Raw genomic sequence first — 13,400 nt, 5'->3', positions numbered from 1 at the left:
ACCGACCGTAGCGTTCTTCCGCTTGGGTCGACACTACTGCCAACTCGTCAATAATGCCAATCGACAATCAGTTAATAAGACTGTTTGCCATACGTCATTATAAAAGTCGGAACAATGCATAATACAAATTTTCTGTGCATCAAAAGTTTTGTTGATTGCCCATAGATGTCTCTATTTTATTCTATGTACCGTTATGTTTGAAAAATTGTTAGTACTAAAAATAATCTCACCATATGTGTCACTTTGGGGTAGTTCCTATCATGTACATACTGTTATGTCCTGACGGACCGGAGACACAAAATGTGATATCTGATTCACAAGCAGATCAATGTTTGATCTACGAGCAAACCAGATAAACACTTTTTTGTTTCCGTAATAAAAAGTCACTTGTTTTTCTTATTAGTTAGAATTTATTATATTCTTTAATAATGTTTACAATATTAGCCTAAGAGATATTTATAGGCACCCTTTTATAAAAAGGTCCAGATCACTTCGATGTTTTAAGTTTAAGTTGAAGTTAATGTTTATAAATGCTAGTTTTAAACAAAGGAATTTCACAAGGTTTTTTCTAGGCTTTTCACAAGAGTTCACAAGGGTTTTCACAAGAGTTTTCACAAGGGTTTTCACAAGGGTTTTCACAAGGGTTTTCACAAGAGTTTTCACTAGTAGAGTAGAGTAGTTATACGTGGTGTTGTCTGAGGTAATCTGACTTATCGGGGTTCGTGTATCCCCTTTTATACAAAATAGACGACGCCATTTCTTGTGTTATCTAAAGAATGTGGAATGTGCAATGTGTTGACCATTCACACAGTTCGTAATCCGATTCGTCTGGTGCGATCGTATGTGGTTATCTAAAGAATGTGGAATGTGGAATGTGCTGACCATTCACACAGTTCGTAATCCGATTCGTCTGGTGCGATCGTATGTGGTTATCTAAAGAATGTGGAATGTGAAATGTGCTGACGGTTCGCATGGTTCGTAATCTGATTCGTCTGGTTCGTAATCTGATTCGTCTGGTGCGATCGTATGTGGTTATCTAAAGTGGAAAGCAGATAAGGCTTTCGTTATAAATATCAATGCTATGAGGTCATAACATCCCTCCCTTCTTAAAGTAATTCACTAATATTTGAATTTAGTGAATTTGAATTGAATTTAATCTTTGTTCGGCTGTCATAGGCGAACTTTCATTATCTAGAATTTCTACGTTACTTGATTCTAAATTATTTCTTTTCTTGAAGTGTATATTGAATCTGGGCTTATTTTTACAATATTTTTTTATTATGTATCCTTTAAGCATAAAGGTTATGATTATACTTATGATTATAATTATTGTTAAAGATATATATAAAAGTACATGTGAATGTTTCACAATGATTGGTTGATTTTGATAATCTTCCAATTTGTCGTTGAATTTTTCCAGTTTATTTATTGTATTCATTGAATTCGAAAGTTCAACGTTTTCTAGTTCAATAGGATCTACGTTATATAAGGAGCTGTTAAAGTCTTTAAGTAGACAACATTTATCGTTAATGATGTTAATATTTGAGTATGGATTCTCATATTCTACTTGTAATTGATCGTTAGATGAGATTTTTATAAGTCCATTATAAGTTTTACAATTCTTGTCTAAACTTAACATTCCTGTATGTATTAATTCTACAATTTTACTGATTTTATCTTTACATTCTATTTTAATTCTGGCATTTTCAGATAAGGTATATAACCATCTGTTAGCTGTGAGCTTTTGCCAAAGGTTTATTTTTCCTTTTATATTTCTAGTTCTGCAAGTTTCTGGAATAATTCTTACATTATTGATTAGTAGACTGGGTTCACATTCATTATTTTGATGGACTGACAACAGATTCAGTTCCGTGCATACATATTTTTCGTTACTTATAATCTTACATTTTTCTTTTATTATGTCAAACATGGCATAAGTTAGTTCGTCTTTTGACTTTATTATATAATTCTTATTTGGTAGTATTAGTGAGTAGATGTCAGTATGATCATCGTGTGGAATTGGTAATGGATACATTTTGTAAAGTTTGTATTCGTTTGAAGTTACTAGTGGTATTTTTAGTAAATATATTATTTTTCCATAAGTGGAATATACTATCAATTCTCCTATGTCCATTAACGTATGTGAGGTTTCATATCTAAGTGGTAATGGCAATTCATATCCACTGGGTATCATTTTTGATTTATCTTCTAATTCTTTATATAAGGTTGCTGGTGATAATATGTCTGGGTGTAATATTTGCTGTTTTGCGAAAAGAATGGAGTAAATTATTGTCTCTATTCTATCTCTTAATCTATCTAGATTTAAAGTTAATAATTCCGTTTGTTCCCTATAAACTGAGTTCATTTCGGTAAAGTCTATTTCTAATTTAGTTTTATTTAATAGTACATCTATTTTATTTAATCCTATATTCAGGAGTTTTTCGTTATTATTAAGGTTAACAATTGTTTTGTTAAAGCTATTTATTGCGTCTTCTGTGACGTGTATCTGACCTTTCATAAGTTCTATTATGTGGGTCTCGTCTTGGTTTATTTTATCAATTGATTCGTCATAGTATTTAGCGTCTTCTGCATCTAAGGTTCCGAATACGGTTTTCAATACTGTACCTATTCCGTCTATAAGTCCTCGCTTGGTACGTTTTCTTAATACTAGATAAGTTATATCTTGGTATTTATTCTTGATTTCTTCATATAATGATTCTAAAGGATTAAGATGTTTATAACATCCTACTTTTCTAATATTTTTTCTAATAATTTGACATTTCGTTGAAAGATTTGTAAGTCCTTCGCGTATTTGATCTAATTCAAGTTGAATAATAGTTGTATTAATATATGTTAATACGTTCCAGCTTCCTTCGCTTATTTTGATCGTTCCGATTTGATTGAAGTAAAGGCCGTTGCCTTTTGGAATGGTAGTGATGTTTTGTGAGGATGCGAGTCTGGTGGTTAGGATGAGCAATCTGAAATATTTTATCCATAGAATGGTTTTATAATGTTTTTATGAACGCGTTTCAATCGGTTATTTTCGATTCGAATGGTGATGGTTTGATTATTATGTATTTCAGTAATGCGATATGGACCTTTCCAGTTCGCAGTCAGCTTCTTGTTTAATGAACGTGGTATAATATTCATTTTTAACAGTATTAAGTCATTCACTTCGTAATTGTAGTCGTGAATGTTCTTATCGTAATTTCTTTTAGCTTGTATCTTGGCGCGAATTATGTTTTCTCGTGCAAGATTTCTTATTTTTGCTAATCTGAATTTTAACGTATTTATATATGTTCCATATGTTACGTCTGGTTCTAATTCATTCAATGAACTAGGTAATATTGGCGTATGTCCGAATACTAGTTCGTAAGGTGTGAATTTAGTTGCGGTATGTTGTGTTGTATTATAACACAGCATTGCGAATGTTAATAATTCGTCCCAATTTGTATGAGTATTGTTTACAAAGTTTGTTAAATAATCTTTAAGAGTTGAATGGGATCTTTCTAAGGCTCCATTAGTTTGTGGATGATATGCCGTAGTTTTCAAATGTTTTATTTTTAATAATTTCGTAAGTTCTTTCGTGATGTTACTTGTAAATTGAGTTCCTAAATCCGTGAGTAATGATTTCGGTATTCCGTAATGTGAGAAATGTGTGATAAGATTAATTGCGATTGTTTCTGAATTTGTTATTTTTATCGCGTACGCTTGAGAATATTTCGTCAAGTCATCTTGTACAGTTAGAATATATTTATTTCCCTTTTCGGTTTCGTTTAATGGTCCTACAATGTCTATGGCTATTCTTTCAAATGCCGTCGTTGACGTAGTGGTAATTTCCATTGGTGCCTTGTATTTATGTCTATCAGTTTTGTTTTTCTGACAATCAATACAGTTTTTTATATAGTTTAATATGTCGTCTTTCATATTGTTCCAAATATATTTAGTTTTTATTCTAGCTAAGGTTTTCATCAATCCTGTATGTCCTGCTGTTGGAGAATTATGATTTTCCTTTAAGATGATTGGTATTTGGCTAGATGTTGGAGTTATTAATTTATTATGACATATTAGTATTTTTATGTTTGTATCTTTAAATATAAATTCAATCATGAGTTTTATTTTAGCAGTTGACATAGTGTCATATTGATTTTGGAAATTTGCTATTGCTAATTGGTCAATGTTAAATTCGATTAATTTAATTTTTAAATTAACTAACGTTTCGAATATTATCTTAGTTTCGGTTTTATCGAAATAGTGAACTTTAGTGAAACAGTGAAAGTATTTCCTTTTGAAATCTTTCGATTCTGTTAGTATCACATCTTTTAATTGCTTTTCTCTTTCTGATAACATTTCTTGACTGGATAAGTCTTCTAATATGGATAAACAATAAGGGTTGTTTTCATCAAGGTCTAATGATGTTGGATACGCAATATTTATATTGGTTAATAAGTATCCGTTCGTTTCCGTAACGTTTTCGTTGTTTTCGGTTGTTCCTAGTTTTATTGTTCTCATAAAGTTTTTAAAGTTAATTTCGCTAGAAGAATCTATCTCTTGTTCGTTATCTGAAGGTTGGTAATTTAATTGAATATCTGGTTCTTCATCGAACAGGTTTTCGTTGAAGTCCATGGTTTCTTCGTCAAGATCGTCTCTTGTCCGAATTAGTTCGTCTATATCAGGCGTTCTGATAGGTGATAAAAGTTCTGATTCGTTTATCAAGTCGTAAGTTATTGGATTTACGTTAATTGGTTTTATATATAATTGTATATTTATTTCCGAGTCTCTAAATACGTATTGTATCATTTGTTTAATTCGTTTCCAAGCTAGGTTATCTTCTCCACTAGCAAGTTTTGGTATAGCTAGGGTTTTGATTTTATCTTCCTTTAAAAGATCTCTAAGGTTTTTAAGCGTTTGAAAGACATTTTCATATGTCGGTTTGTCAAAGTATTTTGCTTTCGTTACTAAATGATAAATTATTTTACTCTCGAATTTTGAATGTAATATATCTGTTATATCTCGTCTCGTATTAATTAATTCATTATAATTTTTTATTATTCCTTTTATTTCTTCTGCAATGCCTTTAGACATTTTCAGATCTTTAGAAACGCAGTGTGCAATATTACTGTCGCTTTCTAATAATGATTTCTGTATTTCCTGCATTTTTAAATTGAGTTTAGTGTGATCATATCGTAAAAATGATTCATAGCTTTCATTTTTGATTCTAGATAAGAAGTCTGCGTTACAGTTAATTCTTCCTTCTTTATACTGAATATCATAATCATATTCCTCTAGTCTGAGTCTCCATCTAATAAATTTAGATGTACGGGCTTTTGCATTTCGAATAGATATCTTAAGGGTCTGTGATCGGTATAGATAGTAAATTTCCTGCCGTACAGATATGGTCTATAATGTTCTACTCCCCAAATTATAGCTAATAGTTCTTTTTCTATGGTACTATAATTAATCTCTGCTTTGTTGAGAGTTCTAGAGCCGTAAGAGATTGGTAAGTCTTTTCCTGATTTTCCTTGGCTTAATACTGCGCCTATTGCATAGTCTGATGCGTCAGTAGTCAATATAAATTGTTGGGTAAAATCTGGGTATTGTAATATTGGAGTTGAGGTTAATTGTTCTTTAAGAGTGTCAAATGCATTTTGCTGTTCATGACCCCAATTAAATAGTGTATCCTTTTTTAACAAGGTTGTTAAAGGTTTAATGGTTTTACTAAAATCTTTTATGAATTTACGATAATAACTAGTTAATCCCATGAATGATTTGATTTCCTTCGGTGTCCTAGGTTCTTGGCATTCCTTGATGCACCTAATCTTGTCTGGGTTGGGCAATACTCCCTTATCAGTTATTATATGGCCTAGATAAGCTACCTCTGTTCGTAAGAATTCGCACTTATCTGGTTGTAATTTTAGGTTATTTTTCGCAAGTTTGTCGAATACTTTTTCTAGTTTTGTGTTATGTTCTTTAAGCGTGGTTGCATATATGACAATGTCATCTAAATAGACAAAGCAACTCGTACCGTTAAGTCCGCTTAATATGTTATTCATCAGCCTTTGAAAAGTGGCTGGTGCATTCTTAAGGCCGAATGGCATACGATGATATTCGTAGTGTCCATTGGGTGTAGAGAACGCGGTTTTTATAATGTCTTTTGAATCTACTTTGATTTGATGGAATCCGTTTGCTAAATCTAAAGTGGTAAAATATTTACTTTTTCCTAGTTGGTCAAGTATTTCATTTATGTTTGGAAGAGGATATGCATCTCCTATGGTGATGTTATTTAATTGTCGATAGTCGATAACTATTCTCCATTTCTCTTGTCCTGAGGCGTCTTTCTTTTTGGGTACGACCCATAAAGGCGAGGACCAAGGAGAAGTTGAAGGTTTGATTATGTTTTCGTTCAACATTTTCTCGATCTGATCGTTTACTTCTTTTTTATGAACTTCTGGATACCTATATGATTTATTATGTATTGGTTTATCCGAGTTAGTTATGATTTTATGTTCTATGCAATCCGTAGATGTTAATTTATCTCCCGTCAAATGAAATATGTAATGATATTTTTCGCAAAGTGATATTAATGACATTTTTTCTTCTGGATTCAAGTGATCCATTCTAATAGTTTTGTTCAATAATTTTTTTCTATCTTCGATTTTAGATCTATTGTCTCTATCTAATTTATATACTTCTTTATTCATTGGCTTTAATTTTATTTCCAATGTATCTAGCGTAATACTTTTTTCCGTTAGATTTAAAATTGTGCATAAAGCTTTAGAGTTTTTATTTACTTTAACTATGGCTTTAGCGAGATATACTCCTGGTATATTTAATTCTTGTTCAACAATGCCTTCCTCTATTTCAGGGTTAAGTACATTGATTTCTATTAAAGTTTCTGTTCTTGGTTTTAAAATATTAATATGATTTTCGTTATCATAATTTTCATTTACAGAATTATTATTTTCATTTAAATTGCTATAATTGTTATTTTCATTTAGAGGACTTTTATGTTTCAATTTTATTTTTAGGCCGTTGTTTAAAATCAATAGATTATTCGCGTAATCTAAGGTTGCCTTCTCTTTTTCTAAGAGATCTCCTCCGATTATCCCGTCATAATCGAGGTTTAAACTATCATCATCTTGGATGACTTGAAACTTATTACTGAGCCGATAACCATCAATATTGAGGTTAATAAAAATACTTCCAAGGGCTTTGATCGTGGAATCACCGGATATTCCGTTTAGATGTATATTTTCGTCTATCAACGAAACAGTTTCATCTATGCAATAATCTTTTATTAAAGATATTCCTGCCCCAGTGTCGACAAGGAATGATCTCGAGATGTAGTCATCTCCTTTCGGTATACTAAGTCGAAGGATTTTCATGTTTCCCAGACTGTAGTCACCTAGATGGTAGATTATTGGATCTAAAGCAAATCGGTTGAGTCGATCCGAGCATCGACCGATTGCCGCCCGTTTTTTGATCTATTGATCATGTGGAGATGCGTCTTTTGCGCATTCCGATTGAAGTTTTGCTGCGGATTACGATCTTTGTCGTCCCGTCTTACGAATTTATTTTGAGGACGCACGGGAGCGTTGGTTCCCCAATTAAAATTACTCGTGGGTCGCTCTACGGCGTTGCCCTGATTGGCTCTCTTATAACACTTATCGATTAAGTGTCCTTCCTTTTTGCAAAATTTGCATATTTTTTTAGTTGCCTCGTATGTGTTAATGTTTAAATTTTTAAATTTACTAGTAAAATCGCGATTATTCCGATTTACGTTTCCCGATTTTTTATAACAATTATTAGCCGTGTGGCCATCTTTATTGCAGATGCCACATCGTTTTCTGGTAAAGTCTTGAAGCTTGTTTATCCTTTCTTCTTCAAGCGCTATGTTTATTGCTTGGTTTAAGGTCTTTGGGTTTCTTGCTCTTAGAATTGTAGCTAATGAGCTATGTATTCCGAAGTTAAATACTTGAAGACTAAGTTCTTCGATGCTTTCTATCTTGCCCTTTGCCATTTCCGTCGTGGCCGTTTGTTTTATGCAAACTAGGCAATCTTTAACGCAGGTTTCAATCCTGTTAACGAAAGATGCTACTTTCTCACTGGCTCCTTGTTTTGTTTGTTGCAGTTCCATGAGCAATTGCGCGTAATGTTTCCTTTCGCCGAAATTCCTCCGTAGGATTTCTTTAAGTTCTTTCCATGATTTTATATCATGATTTGCACATACTATTGCCGCTTTATCTGTTAATGATGCTAAGATATATTTAAAGAGTGTTTCTGTTTGAGACGGACTAGCCATTAAAAGAGTTCTATCGCAATTTGTCAAGAAGATTTCGAGCGTGTCCCTATCTCCATTGTATGACGTTATGAACTTGAATAATATTGTTAAAGATATTTCACCTATCGTGAATTTTGTTAATGCTTCTGGTACCTCTGGTATTGGACTATCACCTGAAGTTCCAACCATTTTGAGTTTTTAATTAATTGATTAATTGCAAAGTTTAAGAAGTGAGTTTAATTTTTTTTTTTGCAATGAGATTACCTTTCGTGTGTAGTGTGTGTTTATGTATGTGTGTGTTTACAGTGTTTGTACAATTTTATGGTTAGTATTTATAATAAAGACCTACATTAATATCTTCATCGTGGTCGTTGTACTGCTGTAATGTGTAGAAGAAGAATTCTCTCTCTCTCTCGTGATGTGAAGTGAAGTAAGGTGAAGTGATGCTGTTAATACTGTAGATGTAGTAGTCGTAGTCGTCGTCGTAGTCGTGGAGTCTTGGCTTCCTTGAAGAACGAAGTTCACCACCTTGCGCGATCCGCGAAGATGTTGGTTGCCAGGATTTGAATCCGTCGATGTGTCTTGGGTGATACTGTTCCAACGTGTCGATTGAGCACGGCGTTACGTGAACGCGATTCACGAATGAATATCTGGGTGAGATGAGTCTCTTCCAGCGAAGCAATATCTTGACAATGACTTTTCCAAGTTTGTAGACTTAATTGACGTAGAAATTCTTTTGAGATGGAGTTTCTATTTGACTGTCTTCTGTGAGGTTTTCCTTTAGGAATCCCACCACGCTGCCACCATTTTATGTTATGTCCTGACGGACCGGAGACACAAAATGTGATATCTGATTCACAAGCAGATCAATGTTTGATCTACGAGCAAACCAGATAAACACTTTTTTGTTTCCGTAATAAAAAGTCACTTGTTTTTCTTATTAGTTAGAATTTATTATATTCTTTAATAATGTTTACAATATTAGCCTAAGAGATATTTATAGGCACCCTTTTATAAAAAGGTCCAGATCACTTCGATGTTTTAAGTTTAAGTTGAAGTTAATGTTTATAAATGCTAGTTTTAAACAAAGGAATTTCACAAGGTTTTTTCTAGGCTTTTCACAAGAGTTCACAAGGGTTTTCACAAGAGTTTTCACAAGGGTTTTCACAAGGGTTTTCACAAGGGTTTTCACAAGAGTTTTCACTAGTAGAGTAGAGTAGTTATACGTGGTGTTGTCTGAGGTAATCTGACTTATCGGGGTTCGTGTATCCCCTTTTATACAAAATAGACGACGCCATTTCTTGTGTTATCTAAAGAATGTGGAATGTGCAATGTGTTGACCATTCACACAGTTCGTAATCCGATTCGTCTGGTGCGATCGTATGTGGTTATCTAAAGAATGTGGAATGTGGAATGTGCTGACCATTCACACAGTTCGTAATCCGATTCGTCTGGTGCGATCGTATGTGGTTATCTAAAGAATGTGGAATGTGAAATGTGCTGACGGTTCGCATGGTTCGTAATCTGATTCGTCTGGTTCGTAATCTGATTCGTCTGGTGCGATCGTATGTGGTTATCTAAAGTGGAAAGCAGATAAGGCTTTCGTTATAAATATCAATGCTATGAGGTCATAACAATACATACATATGTAAGTTATAAAGAATAAAAATATAAAAATTTGACTATAATATGATTGTTTATTCATCGATTTCGTTCATTTTTATTACTATACTTTTATTCATCACTTTGAATTTAAATATTTCATACATATTTATTGCAATTTTGAATGTATGTATTTACAATTCGAATCATCAACGGATACAAAATAATGGGAAACATAAAATAAATTTGAAAACGTTATTATCCCAAAATTATATAAGGTTCACTTAGCCTTTAAGGACTTTCGCTATATTTGGTACAAATTTAATTTTTAATTAAATTACCGTACACTCGAATTAACGAGTTGCTTTTGAATGTAAATTTATGTAATGAATCTGTTTAAAATCCATGTAGACATTTTAAAGATCATTGAGAAGTATAATTACATTAAACTTTTAAGAACATATTTTCAAAGCCTTCAAGCTTCGCGAATTTTTAAAAAATCTGCATCCGAAAGAAAATTAATTAAACTAAAATAAATCTAAAATAAAATAATTAAATCTTGAGCTTTTTCACATATGCATGATTCGCAAAAAAATCCAAAATTAACGTTGGCGATCGTATTCAACGCGAACGCACTGAATCTTTTGTTGACATTTCGTCAACACACACTTACATACATATGTATAACAGTTGGGCTAAAAGAAACGTTTACAATTGGTATTTATGTATAATACGCATAGTACTGCATAATTCTTTTATACAATTTGCATAATTCTAACGACACCCCGTAAAATATCCAAAATGTATTACGCGTCGCCGTCACCTCGAAATGCATGAATATTTTAAATGCGGGAAATTATAGCGATAAGTATTTAATACGGCGTTTTGAATGTTTGGCTGTCGGTATTTATCGAATGAAAATATTATTTCGCGTCTACATATATTTATTGTTGTTTCGTTGATGTGTTGTTTTTTTTTTTTTCGGAAACTTTTCAATCTCCATATGGTTTTCACGGTGGAATATAGCGCGAAATGTATCAACCCCGTCGTGTCACCCCGTGTGCTTTGTTTATTTATTTTCGCTGGGCCAGTGTTGCCATGCTGGACAGTATTTTTGTCCCTTTTGCACTGTGTGTGGTTTGACGTGTTTGCGTCCTTTTCCCTCGGCCCATATTGCCTGTGTTCATCCATCATTCTAAAGTGTGCCGACCGTCGACGAACATGCACGAGGCCGATCGGGGATCGACAACCCCTAGTTTTGGTGGTTGATTGTAACTGTCGATTTTTGTTGTAGACATGCAAAAAGCATTACTGATGGGGCTTTTAATAGTAATTCTACTGTTATTTTTAACAGCGTCGATAAATTACATACATATGTATGTTCATAGATACAATCTGCTTTTGAGTAATATTTCTATAACAAACAACCATTTCGTATTTAAGGCTATGACACGAAATTAATTTTGGTTTCTTCACAGTGACATCTAAACATATCCTGTGATACTAATGAAATTGAAAAAAGTCAATACTTTTCGTTAATTTGTGATATATTCAAGAGTTAGTTTCAAGGGTTGGCACTAAACACATGATAGAATAATCGAATTGGTTTCTACAAACGCGTGGCGATTAATTGGTTTAATATATCCGAAAAGTTTTTCTTTCAAATTTTCATCTTTAGAGAATGCCCCACTACTTTTAAGTTTTCAACCAAATAATAACTAACTTTAGAATTTTCGTTAGCTACGTATTTACAGTGCATTTCATTATATTTTCGTATTAAATGATTTAGATTGATCAGTAGTGAGTGAAGTAAAAATATATATGAGATATAATGAGAACACATTTTAAAAATTTTATGAGACATATTGTGAAAAAGAAAAAAATATAGGCGTTTAACACTTATTAAAATCTGACAATTATAATTTAACAATTAAAATCTGAAAATGCGAGAGGGTGGTGGAAAGGGAAATAAATTACTGCAACTTACCATTAGACGTCAAGATGGTCAAAATTTTTTAAATTTTTCGATTACGATTATTGTTCACCATCGTACTGGCGAATTTAATTTGAATAAATGGCAAAGTTTCAAAACGATCGGAAGAATGCAGGATATCAAGGCCAAATGTTGTCAGACGAACGAGCGAAGGCAAACATAGAAAAGGCTTGTAAAAATCATATTTATTTATTTAAATTGGCATACAAACAGAATAAAATATAAAAGAAAGCAGTACAGTGAGACAAAAAAAGATACAAATATAAATGAAAATATTATATTCCATGTACACCGAGCATCAGATGGTAATATAAAGAAAACAAAAAAGAAAAATTACAAAAAAATAGTCTGTAAACTGAATTTTGAAAATAATGATGAGCGCAGGCTATCAGACAAAAAGGTTCAAATAATCTCCGATAAGTTGATAACCTACGCTCACTGAGGTGGGAAATATCACATTCAGGCTCAGCAGCAACGATTTCATTGAGAAGTCGGATAGCTCTTGGAATATATTATAACCAGGGATCCCCCTGGATATATTATAACCAGGGACAGGGTATGGCACGAAGAACTTATCCACAAAATCAGCAAGTCACTACCTGGAAATTATGGCAAATTACTGGAAGCATACTTATCCAGACGCAAATTCAGAGTTGCTCATGAGGAGGCATTCTCTAACTTTTTCACAGCCTCTGCGGGAGTACCACAGGGAAGCGTGATAGGGCCTATACTGTACCTGATATACACTGCTGACATCCCGACAAGCGAAGAGACATTCATTGGAACATTTGCAGATGACACACTCATTATGTCATCAAGCGAGTCGCAAGCGGAAGCATTTGAACGCCTGTAGCGTGCACTGGATAAGATCAGCAAATGGACCAAGGATTGGAAGATGAAACTCGACGAGGTAAAATCAATGCAGATCATATTTGCACTGCGACGAAATAATATCAGCATTCAGACTTTCATAAACGGAATCCAAGTTCCACAAGCTTTGTCAGCCAAATATTTAGGACTGCATCTAGACTCAAGGCTTACGTGGAGGCATCATATAAAAAAAATAGAACACATTCGAATGAAACAGAGAGAAATGCACTGGCTAATAGGAAGACACTCCAAATTATACCTACACTGCAAACAACTGATATACCAGGCAATCGTGAAGCCAATATGGACATATGGCATACAACTGTGGGGATGCAGTAAGCCATCCAACATTTAAAAAATGCAAATATGTCAAAACCAGTTTCTGAGGATTATCACCGATGCATATCGCTTCGTCACAAATGAAGAGATCCACAAGGACCTTAAAATCCAAAAAGTAAAAGAAGTCATCCGAGAATGCGTTGAGACTGCACCGTCACCCTAACATAGAAGCGTTGCAGCTACTGGACACAACTCACCAGCAGAGGCGTTTAAAGCGAAAAAAGCCTCACGAATTGGTGTTCTGAATGTGAGAGATTCAGAAGCCCAATTCACACTTTTGGGTACGGAGTGATGATTCCGTAGTGCCCGTACATG

The 13,400-nt window shown here is 33.5% G+C and overlaps 1 protein-coding gene across 1 annotated transcript; it reads right to left on the bottom strand.

Annotated features, from left to right (window-relative positions):
- Positions 1 to 7,426: 7,426 nt before the first annotated feature.
- LOC143919597 (uncharacterized) lies at positions 7,427 to 9,523 on the bottom strand. The gene has a single exon (XM_077441988.1). It carries the CDS (start codon positions 8,468 to 8,470, stop codon positions 7,427 to 7,429), a length of 1,044 nt encoding a protein of 347 aa, XP_077298114.1. The 5' UTR covers positions 8,471 to 9,523.
- Between the last annotated feature and the right edge of the window lie 3,877 nt (positions 9,524 to 13,400).

Source organism: Arctopsyche grandis, chromosome 12 (assembly GCF_051622035.1).
Source record: "Arctopsyche grandis isolate Sample6627 chromosome 12, ASM5162203v2, whole genome shotgun sequence".
Classification (NCBI taxonomy): Eukaryota; Metazoa; Arthropoda; class Insecta; order Trichoptera; family Hydropsychidae; genus Arctopsyche; species Arctopsyche grandis.
This window is presented reverse-complemented; position numbering and strand designations above follow the sequence as displayed.